We start from the raw sequence: 18,409 nt of genomic DNA on the forward strand, positions 1-18,409 counted from the left end.
CTCACATGCCACAACTAGAAGGGCCCACAACTAAAAATATACAACTACGTACTGGAGGAATTTGAGGAGAAAAAGCAGGAAAAAAAAGATTGGCAACAGTTGTTAGCTCACGTGCAATCTGTAAATCCTTTGCCCATTTTTTAACTGGCTGGTTTGTCTTTTTATTATTTAGTTGTAAGAGTTCTTTAGATACAACCATAATCAAATAGATGATTTGTAAATATTTCCTCCCATCCTGTGTTTGTCTTTTGGCGGGGGGGGGGGCTCTTTTTACTTTCTCGATAATGTCTTTTGAAGCACAAAAGTTTAAATTTTGGTGAAGTCCAGTTTATTTGTTTTTATTCTGTCATCTTATCATGTGTAGATTTGTGTAACTACCACTACAATCAAGATACAGAACTATTCCATCACCACAGAAGATCTTCATAGTGCTGCTCCGTTGTAGTCATATCTCCTTAGAAGCTGTTTTTAAACAACCTTATACCTTCATTGGCCTGAGAGTCATTTGGATGTGTGTATTCATCTTTGATGTTACTGTTTTTTGTTTAATAGGCTGAAACAAGCCAGGGAGCTCTGGGCACACTGGCAAATGTGGTAACCTCCCTTGCCAACCTAAGTGAATCCCTTAACAATGGTGACGCTTCGGAAATGCAGCCAGAGGACCAGTCTGCAAGTGAGATTACTCGGTATGAACCATGAGGGTGGAGGCTCTCCCCTCCTGACGCACACAGTGTTGCTGCATTGTGAGGGTGGGTGGCAGCATTTTGACACCCACGCTGTTTTTAATTAAGGATTATTATAAAATTGTCAACAGCGCCCCTGCATGTCGATCTTCCCTCCGAGTTTAACTATGGAAACATGGACCCACTTGTATTACATGATATAAAAGAATAAAAACTGCTTTTCATTTAAACAATGAAGAAGGAAATTCAGTAACTCAGTGGAAGCAGGGGAAAACCCTTCAGTGGACAGATGTCATTTGTATTAGTCACTGTTTATTGTACCTGAATATTAACATTTCATCCCCTTCCCCACTTCTGTTTTACCCTGTTTTTCTCACTTATATGTCTTCCAAGTAGTGAGTTTCGAGCTTGAATCCATAAAGGTAGATCGATATCAGCTGATAGATGGCATTACCTGGTCCCAGACCTCTATATAACTGGCTGCTAAGGATTTCTTCTCTGCAGCTTGGCTCTTGTGTTTGCTCCTTTGCTGTGGGACCAGCCACTCGTGCCCGTCTTGCCAGGCCTGGCAGGGGCACAGCCTGGGGCTTCAGCAGCGTGCTGGTCCTCTTGTTCACTTGCAGTCCGAGCAAAATTAAGATCTAGATCCCATGGAAAGAGGATGAGATTTGAGTTCAGTAGAATTCTGGTTCCATCACTTACTGAGAGAGTGGTCTTGGAAAAGTTATTTAACATCTCTAAGCTTCAGCTTTCACATCTATAAAATGGAGAAAATTGTACCCTGGAGAGTAGTTGTGAAAAGTAGAAATTACCTGTGAAAATAAGTAATACATAGCCTAGTGCCCAAGATGGTGTATAGACAATACATAGACACTTTCAATATCACTTCTCTCAGCAGGTAGAATTTAATTATCTTCTCCCCCGGTGCATTGTTTTTCTAATTTATGTCTCAGCTTGAATTCTGTTCCCCTTAAAAGCTGTGGATTCACAACACTTGCTTGCTTCGTTTTTGCTCACAGGGCATTTGATACCTTAGCTAAAGCACTTAATACCACAGACAGCTCCTCGCCTCCAAGCCTGGCAGATGGGATAGACACCAGTGGAGGAGGGGGCATCCACGTCATCAGCAGAGACCAGTCCACACCCATCATTGAGGTCGAAGGCCCCCTCCTTTCAGATACTCACGTCACATTTAAGGTGAGGACATTTAGCCTAACTACATGCCCCCAACCTCCCTGGCCAGCTAGGAGAGGGGCTCTTCACCAAAGCTGGTCTCAGTTTAAAAATCAAACCTTGGAGTGAGCTCTTTTCATATTGTGGTGTTGGATCAGGATCTTTTATTTCAGAACAGTAGCTCAGAGTACTAACTGGCTCTGAAGGTAACCCTGAAGCAGGCATGGCCTGTCCTTGCCATGATGGGCTGACTTGGTGCTAACCAGAGAGAGCTGATAGCTGACTGTTCTGCCGTCTGCCTTCCAGTGGCAGCCTGGCTCCAGCACAGGGTCAGGGCTTTATCTGCTCCAGCAAGAAGGCACCCAAACCTTATTCCCAGCCATTGGTTCTGACCACTTCTCCTCTAGAACCATAGAAAATAGACTGAGATGTCCTTGAAGAGTGCTGTAAGGTCCTCCTAAGTCTTTCCCGCACTCTCCTACAGACACTCCCAGGTACCCTGAAGCCCTCTTGGTCTCCAGGTCTCCAGTCTGAGTCTTCCTATGCCCCCAGGATTCTTTCTTTTTTTTTTAAGCTGAGGAAGAGTCATCAGTCTTCTTCTATTTTTTAGTATGTGGGCTGCCAACACAGCATGGCTGCTAACAGAGTGGTGTAGGTCCGCGCCCATGAACCGAACCTGGGACACTGAAGCATAGCATGCTGAACTTAACCACCAGGCCATCAGGGCTGGCCCTAGGATTCTTTACTAGAGAGAGATGGCCAATCACTTAGGTAGATTGGGTTCCTGCTCATAGTTGCCAAGGGTGCAAAGCATACAAGTCACCAGTGGGATTCTAGCTTCAAAGGCATCAGAGTCCCTTCTAGACAATGGAGCTCCTAGAGCCCCGATACAACATTCTGGTGGTGGGATATCATCCTCCTACCATCTGGGCTTCTGCTCAGCTCTCATTCACTGTTACCTTGAGGTCACCTGTCAAATGCCTGCTAGCCCATTTAGTTGACCCTTGTTCCCTGATGTAATTGAGACTTTAACGTATGGCTCAAAATGTAATTGCCTTAGAAGAAATAATGATTTAGTTGAGGCAAGAGTTGAAAGTGTGTCTTTGTATGGGTATACTGGGAGGTCCATCATTGACCACATTCCAAGGGCCATCTGACCCTAGTTCACTGGGCAAGAAACCACAGGGAGTTGATGCTAGCCCCCTGCTTCAGAGGTCACATACTTGATAAGGATGGCCTGCTCAGGAGCTTCACCACCAGAGACAGTGACTCTGACGGCCACGATTGTCGAAACACAGCAGGGATTCATGTTGACAAACAAAGCCATCCTCTGTTCCTCGGTCACCTCTTGTGCTGTATGCCTCCTTTTTTCCAGCTCACGATGCCCAGCCCAATGCCAGAGTACCTCAATGTGCACTACATCTGTGAGTCTGCATCCCGCCTGCTTTTCCTCTCCATGCACTGGGCCAGGTCAATTCCGGCCTTTCAGGCACTTGGGTAAGTAGCCTTTTTCTCTACATATCCTTGGGCAAGAGCATTCCTCTCTGTAGAAATGGCCTGGAAGATCTCTGAGGGCCTTTCCAGTTTGTTCCTATGACCTGATTTTCTTATTAAATACAATCAGTAGACTCATGGTAGCAGGGGACCATGATTGCCAATGCTGCAATGTTCCTCAGACCTTTCTTGAGCCTTCTGCACGTGCTGAGGACTCAGTGCTGGGAGCCAGGGACGGAGTGGAACAGAAGGCAGGAGTCATCCTTGAGATAAGTAGAGGGATGCTGCATCTGGGGACTTCTGAGACAAAGAAGGACTTACTGTTTTGCAGTGCCCCCACCATGCTGTCCTGAGTATAAATGACCTGAGGCAGGGCTGAAAGTGACTTGGCTGGCCCCTTCCTCCCTGCTACTCGCCCAAGGTTTGCAGGCCCTCAGTTCTCAAGCATAGGTGTAGGGTGTGTCTCCTTCCTTCAGAGTCCACACTCAGTTCTTAGTCCTTTGATCACTGCAGCTCTCAGGACAGAGCCACACCAGGACTGCTGCGGATTTAAAGGCTGCAGGAAATGACAGTTTAGTCATGCCTGTTAAATTTCTCATTACTTAAGTCTAAAGAATGTTTTTTAAGAGAAAGATAGTTTATTCTCAGAGGGACTTTAAGAAATTCATAAATAGTTGTGTTCTTGGGGAATGATCCTGAACATATCATAGCCCTTCAACAAACTCTTGCTGAATCCACTTGTTTGGAACATGCTGGGGCTTGGAGAAGTGCCAGCCCGCACCCACGCCCATCCTCACCTCTGTGTCCCCAGGCAGGACTGCAACACCAGCCTGGTGCGGGCCTGCTGGAATGAACTCTTCACCCTCGGCCTGGCCCAGTGTGCCCAGGTCATGAGTCTCTCCACCATCCTGGCGGCCATCGTCAACCACCTGCAGAACAGCATCCAGGAAGGTAGGGCGAGGATGTGAGGGAGTATGTCTTGGTCTAGGCTGGCTCATCACAAATTGGCTAGCCTCCGTGTCTCACAACATCCATAGGCTGAGGGAAGTTTAACTTTTAAGTCAGGGGAGGTTTACCAGTCAGAACATTTGAATTTCTGCCTGACAGCCTTCTTTTCGTATAATGAATATGAAAGGAAAAAAAAAGATAATTGAAAAAAGTTACCAACTTCCTTGATACACAAGCATTCAGTCATGTTTTCGGGATAATCACAGCTTATATTTTCACCTTCGTTGACAGATTACCCTTTCATCTGTAATATCTCACAAATCCTCACCACGCCATCAAGTAGAGACTATGATCTCAGTGTTACATGTGGGGAAACTGAGGTCCCAGTAAGGTCCCTGGCTTGCCCCAAATGAAACAACAGGTAGAAGAGCTGGGGCACCAGCCTGGTCATGCCTATCCCCTAGTCCAGGACACAGTTCCACCCAGCTCTTCGTGAATGAACAAGTGACTCTTCTAATAAGATCTGTGGCAACCATCTAACCATCTAACATTTGGTGCTTAAATCCCAGCCATATGAGGACCAAGAAATGGCCGGTGCAGCCTCTCCCCACGCAGCATGTCCACCCACACTGAAGACACTGTCTGGAGGGAGCGCACCCAGGACTCCAGACTAACACCCAAAATCTACACTTGCAGCTGAATTGGAACTGAGCTGCACTTTTAATTGGGCATTCCAGGTGTCTGATGTCTAGGGATGTATTACCTAGTCACACCTTTGTTTTTGCAATTATTCCTTTGAAATAGTTAAATAAAGGTGATTTTTAAAACCCTATAACATTTTATTGCATTTAAGTTATATTTGTTCACAGATGAGCTTTAGTTTTCTTTATTTTTAATTGAGTATAATTATACTAATACCTTCAGCAAAATAGTCATGAGGATTAAATAAGATAACATACAAAATTGTTTTAACAGCTAAAAAATGCCAACATTTAATGTTCAGCTTGGCAAATATTTATTAAATGCCTACAGAGACTTAGAAAACCTAACCATTGATAGAACTGATGAGTGGGTCTTAAGCACAGAATAAAAAGAATTACCAGTCTGCACCTACAAGCCGAAGCTGCTGCCCAGGGTGGGAGCAGGAGGAATCACCGGTCCAGGGGTTTGTTGTTAAGGCAGAATATATAATGGAGCAGAATTTGGGTACCTATTGTCACTTCACTTTCAACTGGAAAATGAGGCTCTTGACCATCTTGAGATAACTGGTTTTTCATGACAAAGTGAAATTATTGAGGCCAACCCAGTGGCATAGCGGTTAAGTTCGCATGCTCTGCTTCAGCGACCCAGGGTTCCCCGCTTCAGATCCTGGGCACAAACCTAGGCACTGCTTATCAAGCTTTGTTGTGGCAGGCATCCCACATATAAAGTAGAGGAAGATGGGCACAACTGTTAGCTCAGGGCCAGTCTTCCTCAGCAAAAAGAGGAGGATTGGCAGCAGATGTTAGGTCAGGGCTAATCTTCCACCAAAAAAAAAAAGTGAAATTATTCTCTCATTTCTTTCAATCTGTGGCCCCTCGAAGAAGCTTGTGTTATTGTTCTTATCAGCCATCAGTCTTTCTCAGAGGATCTGTGATGTTGATTTCTAGATAAACTTTCTGGCGACCGGATAAAGCAAGTCATGGAGCACATCTGGAAGCTTCAAGAGTTCTGTAACAGTATGGCGAAGCTGGATATAGACGGCTATGAGTATGCATACCTTAAAGCTATAGTTCTCTTTAGCCCCGGTAAGATATGCGGTGGTGACTCATGACAGTTTTCCACCTGTGTCTACTGATATTTCTGAGTATGAACACGTTGTCAAGTCATCAGCAGTGTAGAGCAAGCCCTGCCAGATTGTATGTGACCAAACGTTCTTAGAATAGGTGTGCTTTGCCAGCTGACATAAATACACACTTTCTTTTAAATCCTTGCCTTTACAGTCCCAGAGAAATATGCTGTAGAGCCTCGTGACTTCATTTGCAGAATAGATTTAACCTGTATCCAAATTAAACCATTGGCCAGACAAGATGCGGCATACAAATAGAGTATACCACCATCCAGGGTCCTGTTTCTGTTTTGTTTTGCTCTTTGCCGATTTTTAGTACAGTAATCCAGTACAGGCAGCAACTCCACAGGTTTACCCACTGTCTCTGTAGGGCAGTAATAGCAGCTGCTGCAGGTGTGGTCTCAGCAGATGAAGAAAAGGCTGCAGGACATTGGTGGAAGGTAAAAGATGACCTGGCTGCCTCACCCACTCCCCGCAGCTGTTCTCGGAGCCTCCAGAGAGCTTGCTTGGGCCGACTTTTGTCCTCAACAGCTGGAGTTGGACACAGCCTTACCAGTTTCCCCTCCTCCCTAGCCCTCTGTTCATGAACAACAAAATAGCTAATAAAAATGGGAGAGGGTCCGGCCCGGTGGCGCAGCAGTTAAGTTCACACGTTCCGCTTCTTGGCAGCCCGGGGTTCACCGGTTTGGATCCCGGGAGTGGACATGGCACCGCTTGGCAAAAGCCATGCTGTGGTAGGCGTCCCACGTATAAAGTGGAGGAAGATGGGCACGGATGTTAGCTCAGGGCCAGTCTTCCTTAGCAAAAAGAGGAGGATTGGTAGCAGATGTTAGCTCAGGGCTAATCTTCCTCAAAAAAAGGGGGGGGGGGAGAAATTAAGTGATTAAATATCTAGAAAGTAAATGATAATTTCTAATCTCATGTGATAGTTTGAATCTCTGTTTTCTCAAGTAGTAGGAAACCAGGTGTCCAGATCCACCCAGGTGGGGCTGCTGAGGCTGGTGTGACCACTCAGGAGCCCGGCCCCATCTTTGGAACCTGCAGGCCTTGGCAGAGCACAAAGCAGAAACCAGTGTTTTAACAATAATATCCAAACCAGATCAGCTTTCAGAGTTCAATCTGTTGTACTTGAGAAATTAGCCAGAAGTTTGACTAAAACTAAGTACTAAGATGTCTGCAAGTGAGGCTTTTCAAATACAGAGGGCAATTTGGGGGCGCTTTTCTCTTTTCAGATCATCCGGGTTTGACTAGCACAAGCCAGATTGAAAAATTCCAAGAAAAGGCACAGATGGAGCTCCAGGACTATGTTCAGAAAACCTACTCAGAAGACACCTACCGGTGAGTACACAGACGCACGTGCTTGCTGGGGCAGGAAGCTGGATCTGTAGTTGCAAGTAGAAAGTGTGTTAGCCTTCTCATTTCCAGCAGCCTGGTAGAGCCTCCATTTAACCACACTTTAATTCTTGCATTTTGTAGGTGGTAATGGAGTGTGGAAAGTGCTAGGCAGGAGGGTCAGTGTTGCTGGGCAGACTGTGAGCGAGACCATGGGTTGCTTTTCTTTGAGGGGTTGTAGCCGATGCTGTGTGGTCTCCTCCGGGGCTAACATTGTGCATGAGGCGTGAATTCTGGTGGAGATTCCTCTCGTCCAGAATGGAAGCTCTGCCCCTCTGCTCTGCATCCACTGAAGAGGCAGGGCTAGAGGACTTGACAGACAAGTTTTCATGGACAGAAACCAAATCTGCCCCCTATAAAGGAGTCAGATAGACAGGTATGAGCCTTTCTCATGCAGATTTGAACAGGAAAGTTGTTCTGAAATAGGGCAGAATGCCTGGCAGGCTTTTCAGCCGAGGAGTAGAAGAGCTCTTTCCTCATGACCACTTCTGACCCACTGGAAGCTACATGAATTTCTGGGGTCCTGTCAAGCAAATTATTTAATATTTCCCTCCCCACCCTGTCCCCTCAAAATAAACACTGGCACGAAATTGACCAGGAAGATGCATGGCCCTGCTTTCCCCAACTTGTCTCCCCAGCGCAGACCTCAGTCCACAGGTGCCCCACGGAATGGGGATGCCCTAAGCCCACACCATTTCTCTGGGGTGACTGGGGGGCCTGTGGCTGGCACTGCTGGCAGAGAGCCTGCCTCTGCATTAGGCACACCTCCATGGCCCAAATGTAGCTTTTGTCAAAGCAGGATGCATTTTCTCTTGGAATCACTGAAGACCTCACGTGACTTAGAGTAACTTCAGCCTCAGTACATATAGAATGGGACTGTCAAGTAATGTACGCACACCCAGAGCCCACACATCCAGCCAGGCTTGCGGGCACGCTGTCCCTTGAGGGGCCATGGGCCTACTTCCACACAGTGCCTCTGGCCACAAGAGGCTGGAAATGCCTCTCTGGGGGCTGTTGGCAGAGCCACAGCACACTAGAGTCAACCTTGACAACAGCAACTCTCTGGCCTTTGAAAGTAGATGTTTCTGAAAAATTCCTGAGTCACTCCTGGTCCACTCAGGAATCCCAGAGAAGAGGAGGGCAAGCCAGGTGATTTGGGGCCAAAAACGAGATTAAGGAGGCTTTCTTATGGAACTCAAAACTCCCTCAAAGACACTTCCCAAAGAAAAGGCCCTAGAATGGTTTGTTTATGGCCTGATTATACATTTTTTCAGTCTTTCCCATTTTTATGCCTTTTCTCATACTGTTTGTATTTCAACCCTCCCATTCCTTGCATCTCAGCTGATAGAAACCTTAGCCAGCCTCTAAGATGCAGCTGACGTGTCCCATGCTCCAGGAAGTCCTCTCTCATCTACCCTTGCTGACTTCCTGAGACCCGTCAGCCTGTCAGCCCCTCCAGCTCTGCAGTGGTGTCCCCTTACACCTTTGTGGGTCTTGTCTGCCTGCCTGTACTGAGGCAGGCGGAACTCACAAGGGCTGGGCAAATGGATGATGGTGCTGGAATACTGCTTGCATAATATGAATATATTTTCCCTCTTCAAAAATAACAATGTTCACTGTAGAAAAAAAATTAGAACATTCTGGAAAGCAAAAAGAAAACTTTTAATACTGCTGTCCAGAGATACTTGTGAACATTTTATGTATTTACTTCCAGAAATTTTTTATGTATGTGTAACTGGAATCATCATATAATACAAAGAAAGGTTTTGTAATCTTTTTTTCATTTAATATTCAAAGAACATACATATTCTTCTTCATCATTTTCCATGCTAAGGAGATGCCATAATTTCTTTAATTTCCCTACTGATGAGAATGTCAGTTGTTTCCAGACTGGGCTGGCGCCACAGTGGGCCACCCTTGCTCACACACTTTCTGCACTGGTGTGGAATGGCCAGTCACACGGGATGCTTCAGGTACAGCGTCCAGTGGCTCACCAGGACAGGGTCATGGTGTGCCCTTCCACCCAGGGGTTTTTCAAAACAAAAACAATTTTATTTATTTTTAATTATAACGCTAAATGAACACTGGAAATTAGAGCAATACAGAAAGAGTTTTAATAGGTAAAATCACTCCAAATCCCAATACCCAGAGGCCAACCATTAGCATTCTGGTGAACATCCTTCCAAACGCTGTATTTCCACATGTACACACAAATAAATATACACACGTGATATCGTGCTATACTTGGTGCTTCACAACCTCTAAGTTTTTATTCAGCTATATGTTGTGGACTTCTTTCTGTCCTTACCAGTGAATGTAGGTGTTTATCATCCTTTTTGATAAGTATGGAGTGATCCATTATATGGAGACACCATACTTTATTTTAACCTATCCTCTATTGATTTCCAAAAAAATTTTTTTTGGTGGGGGTGGGGAGAGTTGTTATAAACAATGAAGGGAGCATATTTTTACATACATCTTTGCACTCACTTGTTTGACATTTTTCTCATGATAAAATCCTACAGGAGGAACTGCTGAAATCAGAAAAACAAGGGCTGGATAGTGGGTCTGTGTGTTTGGTTGAGTTCCCAGCAGTGCAGACAGGGCCCCGGGAGCCTCTCCGGGGCGAAGTCTGAAGGGCAGTGAGCCCCTCTTTCTCTAATGACCCTCCCTCTTACAGATTGGCCCGGATTCTCGTCCGCCTGCCTGCGCTCAGGCTGATGAGCTCCAACATAACAGAAGAACTTTTTTTTACTGGTCTCATTGGCAATGTTTCGATAGACAGCATAATCCCCTACATCCTCAAGATGGAGACGGCAGAATATAATGGCCAGATCACTGGAACCAGTCTATAGTGTACACCACACACCTGTCAAGGAGCAAAGGATCCCCCCAGGACCGCTCACATACAGAGAAAATAAAGTAGTGGTATTTTGGTATGTGCAAATATTTCCAGTATGTTAGCCATTTCCTACCTGGTTTCTTCTTACCTGTTAATCCCAGACAATAGCAACTAAAAGACTAGTAGGATCGTTTCCTGCCATAAGAAATGTTTTAATGCCTTTTGATGAAGCAGATTTTGGAACAATCTTTTAACGCAGTTTGTATTTAGAAATTCTCAAAGGGCAAAAAACAAAGTTTTATAATGTCAGAGAGTAGTATTAAAGAAAACTAAAAGAACCTAAGAGAACAGTATGTGTGTATATATATTAAAAATGTCCTTGGAATTAATAGCTACTAATTACCAGGGTAATAATATTAGCACTTTCTAAGCACTTCTTATCAATGCGTAATGTTAGCAACATCTTGCCTGTGGGCAGGGCAAATGGAAAACTGTCTTATGTCTTTTGCCGAAATGCTAATGATTTCTGTGAAAACGCACTAGGGTACAGGAGACAATCATTTATGTTTAAGAAAAGAAGGCATCATTCCTAATTGTATGCACACAATGGTGGCGTTGAGCTAAATTCCTATGAACAAATGAAATGTGGCCTGTCTGCATCGCAGGGAGGGGAGCGTGGCAGCACAGTCAGTGGTGACCCAAACCAGAAGCTTCTCGGCCGTAGAGTTGATGCTTGTCAGCTTCCCTGACTTCTGGCCCTGGTCTCTGAGGGGCATCTGCAGGCGCCTCTAAACCTGGGGCTCTCTTCTGATGCCTAGTTCTTGGAATTGGATTGCAAGCAGTCAGACATTAACAGCCAGTTCCTGCAGCAACTGAAAACATCCCCATACCACCTCCACTACTCATGGCACATGGAGCCTTCTGACCAAAAAATGCGAGGTGGGCATTTTGAACCCCTGGCAGTACTTCCTGAATACAGTCTGGGGTGGTTGCACTTTGTTCAGATGGAGGAGTGTGGCCTCCTTGGAGTGCGAGGGTTCCCTTCTCAACGGAATTTCCATTCCAAATGCCCCCTTGAGAAGGGCCTGTATTCCTGCAGTTCAGTCAGAACTGTGCAGTGAGGTGGAGTGGGGCATGCAGGATCTTGTTGCCTGGCCAGGGTGGTGGTAGTGAAGCTGAATGGAAGGTTTCTCTGTTGACCTTAAATATCAGGGTTCTTCAGAATGTCTCCAGACTCAGCATCTCTGCTGGCTGAGCCTTTTCATGGTGCTGGCACACCGTGCACTTTGATTCCCCTAGGTGTGTGCCAGCAAACCACCCCTGGAGCATTTTAGATGATGGATGCAGAAGCAGGCCACCTGCTCCATAAAAAACAACCATAATTGCCAAAGTCATCTTCTTTCTCCTTAAAAGTTATAGAGACCAACATTTACGAGAACAGAATGCAGTTATAAGGAAGTTATATCTAGAGAAGAGCACCTCTGAATTCCCCTGGATGTGAGTAAGCATTTCCTCTTTGGGAACAGTGGCATGTCCAAGCCTGGGCCAGGTACTTTGTATTTTCTTTTTGTATAGCCCAGATTAAGAAAATACAGTGTAAAGTTAAATTTGCAAGATGATATCCAAAAAGATCCGGTGCACTCCGCTGCCTCGGAGGTGTTCCCTGGTCCATCTTGGCCCCCGGTCAAGGTGGGTGCCCAGCCAGCCGGCCACAGGCTTATGGCAAAACGGGGTACTTGATTCTGAAATAAGTGTTAGCACTTTATGAAAGTCATTAGTGGGACTTAAGTGGCGACAGTATCTCCAACTTCTAAATTCCTGTTTGGATTTAGTTATATCATTTATAATTCATGCCTTGGAAGCAAATTTTGAAGAATACTGGGGGTCCCCAATATAAAATGATGGAAAGGATTAATTTTGCCAGCTTAAATTTTTTGGTTTTCTAACTTTGAAGTGATTTAAATTTCAAAATTAACACCAAAAACTGGCCAAGACAATGGAGTTAGGGTGAGTCTGTTTCCTTTCTGCATGATTTCAGCAGAGGGCACTGTGGAGCAGATTTATGCGTCTTACACAGTGAGTTGTCTGTTTCTCAGTTCTCTTGATTTTTGAATGTAAGCACGTCTGTTGATCGCGTAGCAGTTCCCTGGGAGTACATGTTGTGTCGCATCTTTCAGATCTGAGTTCTCAGTGTTCATGAAAAGGTCCATACTGACTAGCTCCCCTCATTTCCAGGGGCAGGCCCTGCCAAGTCCATTGTCCATTAGGCTTCTAGACTCAGGTTTCCTTAAGATATTGGGACAGCTTAGCCAAGACCTTGAGGTCCTGACGACGCCACTGTTTAGATATGTTAGGAAGAGAAAGTGATAACCAGCAGGAAGAGAGTGAACACTTGGATGAGGAACTGCCACACTCCTGGAGAAAAATCGATTTAGCTTGGAAAGTCGCTGATTCTAACCTGGTCCTGCCCCAAGTCCCTTCACTGGTGATGGTTGATTCCAGTGGACCATTTTGGGCATTGAACATGCCTCATTAGTTTCCCAGATCCTCTTGAACTTACTTTGAAGTCATCTTTTCCTTAAGAATCATGTCCACACAACCTGAATTCTTACTGCCCCAAATCATTTCAAGTCTTTGGCAGCAGGTCCGTTCCATCTCTTGTCAAATTGCTTAAGAGAAGTAAGCCCAAAGTCAGGAATTATTTAAAGGGATCCCAAACAAATATTTGGGTTCAACTTTCACAAGGCTTTTAACAAACATTGTTAGGAATTTGTGAAACTCTAGATTTAGTGAAGTGAGGCCAGCCCTCTGCCCAGTGAATCCTTGAGTGAAATAAGCCAGGAGCAGGATTCTTTGCCATGTAGCCTATTCACACGCCCCTTCCGCTGCCATAGCCACTCCCCCCTCAGTGAGGAGAGAGGTATGCTGGCTAAGGGAGGTGGAGACAGACACACACACCATTACTTCTTGATGAAGTGGGCTCTTTTCCAGCAGTATCTCACATAATGTTGGACAGTTATATGTTGAAGTTTGTGGAGCTCATTACATATAATCATAAAACAGGACAGGAGCAGACTTAGAAAAAGACCAAATTACTCAAGCAAATAATACTTTCCAAGTTATTCTTGGAAGGTACTTCTAAAGAAGTATGTTACCACCTTTCTAACTTGAGATTTGTGTGTGGTGTGTATTGGGGAGTTACATTATTTATTGTCTAAACTCTACCATGAGGCTGTTTGGGGTTCCTTTGTTGTTTGGGGTTTGTATTTAATTTCAGGTGTGGTCACTTGTTGTGAGATGTTATGTAATTGCCCTCAGGAGGGATTGTTTTCTAGCTTATCAGTGTCAGTATTAAATGTGGACTCTGTTGAGAGGCAGTTCCCACCAGCCGTGGCGATAGCGATGGCCGTGTCGACTCCGGCTCCCAATATGGCAGCACACTCACTAGAGCACGGGGTGGAGCAACATACTTACCTGGCTGTTGGGCTTGTTTCGGGGAGAGCCGCTGCAGGGAGCCAAGAATTAGAAAGGCTCTAGCTGTATCTCGTGCTTTGATTCTGGAAAAAGCCCACATCCTAATCCTTTGGGGTAATTTCCAGCAGAGCAGTCTCGCTCCCAGCCTGCCGTCTGCCTGCCTAGCAGCCCTTGCTGTGGATCCCACTTCCAGGACCTGATCATATTAGGGTCCACAAGCTTGTCGCCCACTTTGCAGTGGAAATGCCCTATGCACAATGGGGCTGTAGATGACAGTCCAACTCTTCTCTAGGCCCAGGTCCTGAAAAGTGTCATCTTCTGACATTCACTTTTATCCTGGGAGCACAGTGCCCTTTCGTCCCTAGAAAGGACTGAGCAGGCCGGGCGGATGCTCCACTTTCTTCCTCTGTCCCACTTCCATTCTCTAGATTGTGCGGCTCTTTGAAAATGTCTTAATTCTGATGTAAATTTGTAAAACCAACCCCCAATTGAGACAGTGGGTTTGGGTCTTTTGTACCCAGGGTTCTGGACCTCCTCATGTGTGTGCCTCCTGCCAGCGTGCACTTCATGCATCCAGCCTGGGGTCCCTTCAGTGGATTTGTGCGTGTACAGATTTATAGGCTTGTATGACTGAATGAATGTACATGTGTTTATACCTTCTCTATCTGTACAGTGTATATAGTGTGTGTATGTGTACATAGATGTATATTATGTATACAGACATGTAGCCACATAGCCAAACTTTCCTCATGTTTTAAAGAGAGTCTATGACAGAGTTGCTAAAGTAAATTGATGTGGATGTTCCAAGGTCCCTCAGCAGGATGCATTTGCTGAGATTTTAACTCCATTTTCCTTTGGGTGAGCCTGGCTGGGAAAGGCCATGAAGTCAGAATCTCCACTCTGCACCAGGGAAGGTTCCAGACAGAAGTCTAGGAAGCAGAAATACAGTTCATCCTTATGTCTAAAACTAGGTGGCGATCTTTAACCTGGTTTCACACACCTATTTATGGCTTAACTGGACGGAACTGGTACAGCCATCAGCCTTCCCAAATACTCACTCTTTCATGTGGTCCAGAGATGGGCATCGTGGTGAGAGATGCGGAATGGTCCCTTTCATGGGGCCCTACTCCCAGTGTGGTGGCAGTTTCCCACGCTTGCTCTGGACTCAGTCACTAAACAGTGGGCACTGCCCTGTGACTAAATAGAGATTCCCATCTCTCTAACACCAGTTGGAAAAAAAACCTACCAAGTATTCTTTAAAAATGAGCATGAATGTTGATGGCTAACTTTTATGCCATGTAAAAGTTACAAATCTTAAATTATTTCTCAAACTATAGCATGTGAATAAAATCCACTGACTTAAATCCTTTCTGTAAATTATGATTTAAAAATTTCAGATAAAGATTGCATTTTAGTACAGATATGTGTGCCCTTAAAGCTACAGATGCCAAATTTTCCTTGTCCAGGTCTATTCTGATGAATTTCCCCCCTTAATCGGGCTGTAAACAGGCAGGGCACTCAGGAGCCAGGGCCCAGCCCTGCAGTAGTTGCTCACGGACCTGGTAAGCAGGCGCCTGCCAGGCAGGAAGGTTAAAAGCTGGCCTGCTAAACGAAATCACTGGATAACTGCAAAAACTCACATAATCCACAAGTTGCTTTTTTTAAAAAAACATAAGCTATTGAAATGTTTGAGAACACTTCATTGAGACCGCAGTACTCAGTGCCTTTCATTAGACGGTGGGTCACTTAGCCTTCAGCTTCCCTTATTTTTGATGTAAAGAAAGCTCCTGCTACTTCTTTGGCCTAATCCAGCAGTGATTGTTGAACCTTTCCCACATCCTTGCCTGTCATGACAATCACATTATTGAAGGTGACTTCCCAGTTAAAATACAAGTGGAAGCTTGACGGTCTCTTAATGAATCTTTAAATGAAAATTTTTCTTTGGGGCTACTTATCTTAACAGCAGTCTAAGAATAATTAATTAAACTGAGCTTAAAAATGTATCAGTGGGGGTGGGATATTTTTAATGCTCAGCTATACTTTCAGTTGAGAAGCCAGTAATTTTGGTTTCTCAATATTTATACATACAACATAGAAAAAAACGCTAGAAAAAATAAATGCTGGAAAAAACTGCTCAGCAGCATTTGGCAGTTGACAGACTGTGATAAAGCTTAATAATTGGATAACTCTTGGAAGTAGTAGGCTTTACATTAAAAATGGCTTTTCTTTAGGAAGTATAATCATTTTAACGACCAGAGCATTCATGGACTCAAATGCTGCTGCCACATACAACTCAAGTGCTGGAATATTTTTCTACAGTCTCCGTTCTCCCAATTATCTTGTAAACCAGTGTTCAACTAGTTTTATAACTGAAAAGCTGCACATTTTTCATAGTACAAACCATGGTTTTTACCTGTAGTTTGGACCTCTCTGTTAAAATGTAGCTGCATTACCAGCCCTTTTAAAAGACATGTTAAAGGAAAATTCAGGTGTTAGATTTTCTTGGGACCGTTTCTGTAACCTCTCCCCTTCACAATATAGAAAATACTGTTTATGCCATTACATTTTAATTCCAGGTTTAAAACCTGCGGAAAGCTATAGCTTGAAGTCAGCTTTGTTTATGTGATGGCATTTAAAAATAGCATGTTCTTTTTAAACTGAATTTTACATCTAATCAATGTCTTCAGTCTTGAAGAAGAATTTGCATTGTTGTGTTTGTATATAGAGTATTGCAGTGCATGAATTAGCTTTATGCATTTTATTAAATGCTGTTTCAATGTGGCATTATTGTTGTGGCTTAATACTACTACCTAAATGAGGTTTATACTATTAAAAGTGAATTAAAGACTAATAATGTGCATCCTGCTCATCATTTCTCCTCCTAATAGTAATAACACCACCTGACCCCCAGAGGCACTCAGAATGCTCTCACTGGAACCCCGTGTCAATGGTGAGGAAGCACCCTGAGACTCAGAACTCTGCGTTTCTCACCTCACCTCACCTCACTTCAGCCTCGGCCAGAAATGACTTCGCCCTTCATGGGCTATTTCATGGTCCCCTGGACTTGTACACCTTCAGTGCGAAAGGTGTGGAAGCCAAAAAGCCAGAGACGTTGCTAGAGCAGAGCACAGCTTGGGCTGCCAGACCACAGTGAGTGCCGTCACACTCAGAGCCGGGCCTCAAACCAGCAGATTCATCCTGTAAGGGTGTTTGCTCTCCAGGGTGAACATGTGTTAAGTTTCACAAGTTGGAAAGAAGTACGCTCCTCATGTCCTCTGACTTCTCCTTTTACAGGTGAGGATTCTGAGGTCCAAAGTCAGATTCTTGGCAGAACCCACTGGCAGGCAAAAAGCTTTAGCTGGCTCTGCCAGGTAGTACTCAAAACGAAAAGAAAATTGATCACTTCAGAACAAGGTTAAAAACCATCTCGTGAACACTGCTTGTGCAAATAAAATTAAGAAACAGTGTGTCACTTATAAAATCCTCATAGCAATTTTCTCTACTAATTTTCTCCCATTTCTGTAAATTTTAAACCCATCTATCAATCACTATTAAAGTAGGAAATGGGAGACAAAGGTTTGAAGAGATAATAATGCCCCCTAGTGGTGTTTATTTCCATGACTCGTTATCTGCTGCCTAAGAAACTGTCCACGCAAACAGTAACCGCGGCGCTGTCCCGTGAGGCACTGCACATTTAGTCTCTCTCTAAAAAGGGGGCATTACTTTGGTTCAGGGCGAGCCTTCTGTTTCGCAGCCTTTTTTGGGCCCCCTGTGGGCCATGGAGAGAAGGAATGCTTCCATAAGGCTTTCTGTCTCACTAGCTGTGGAGACAGACCGGAAGGAACGAACTCACTGAAAAGCCCTGGCAGCCGGTGTGAAGGCTGTGGCTGCAGTCAGTCAGCCGGGTGTGGTCATTAGAAACACCAGGAACTGAAATCAGCACCCACGGGCAGGAGTAGAACGGAGGATAGATTTCTCTACCCACCCCTCCAAAACGGTGACGGGGGAGAGGGCGCCACGGTATTGAATTTCAATTCGACACAACCCTAGTAAGCCTGCGATCATTCAAGGAGCACCTGCCCGTTACACGTTAGACCCACACGCCCACCTTGCCCTCCCAACCCCCGCAAGCCATCACCCTGAACAGGTCCATAACTTGAGCATCAAAATTGTCCCGATTTGATGAGATAACCTGCAACATTCATATAAAACATTCTAGTTTCACGTCATTTCCCGCGGCTAACGCCCTCACGGGGCAGGGACTGCCTTTACTCCCACTTTACAAACAGCGTTAGGCCTTGGCCAGTGTTCTGGTCAGCAGGGGAGCTTGGACCTCAAGCCTGCTCTTCTAAGCCCCGCTGTTTTGCCATGTCCCGTAAGGCAAGGTCTCCTTGAGTGTTTCCATGCGTCTGTGGTCCAGCTGGCCCTTCACTTTCTGACCAAGTAAACCTATTCTTCTGGTGACCCTAGAGGGCTCTGGTGTCCCCTGAGGGCTGAAACCAGCATAACTAAAGCGACAGCAATGTCAGTGTCCTGTGAGGAAAGAACTCCCCCGCAGGCCTGCAGTAACGCCTC

At 45.0% G+C, this 18,409-nt stretch overlaps 1 protein-coding gene across 12 annotated transcripts in view; it reads left to right on the forward strand.

Moving 5' to 3' along the window:
• The window catches only part of NR2C2 (nuclear receptor subfamily 2 group C member 2), a 135,308-nt gene that overhangs the window by 96,781 nt on the left and 20,118 nt on the right, over positions 1–18,409 (forward strand). For 5 of the 12 annotated variants that reach the window (XM_023619920.2, XM_023619917.2, XM_070237199.1 and 2 more), the window contains 7 exons: positions 553–686; positions 1,703–1,880; positions 3,232–3,353; positions 4,162–4,301; positions 5,948–6,085; positions 7,359–7,464; positions 10,199–16,685. In XM_023619920.2, the coding sequence (XP_023475688.1) occupies positions 553–686; positions 1,703–1,880; positions 3,232–3,353; positions 4,162–4,301; positions 5,948–6,085; positions 7,359–7,464; positions 10,199–10,373 (993 nt within the window). In that variant the 3' untranslated portion in view covers positions 10,374–16,685. Of the gene's footprint in view, positions 1–552; positions 687–1,702; positions 1,881–3,231; positions 3,354–4,161; positions 4,302–4,867; positions 5,131–5,947; positions 6,086–7,358; positions 7,465–10,198; positions 16,686–18,409 lie in introns of those variants that run through there. The other 7 variants (XR_011426805.1, XR_002800496.2, XR_011426806.1 and 4 more) reach the window with 4 other exon arrangements.

The sequence above is a fragment of the Equus caballus genome, chromosome 16 (genome assembly GCF_041296265.1).
Source record: "Equus caballus isolate H_3958 breed thoroughbred chromosome 16, TB-T2T, whole genome shotgun sequence".
Taxonomy (NCBI): Eukaryota; Metazoa; Chordata; class Mammalia; order Perissodactyla; family Equidae; genus Equus; species Equus caballus.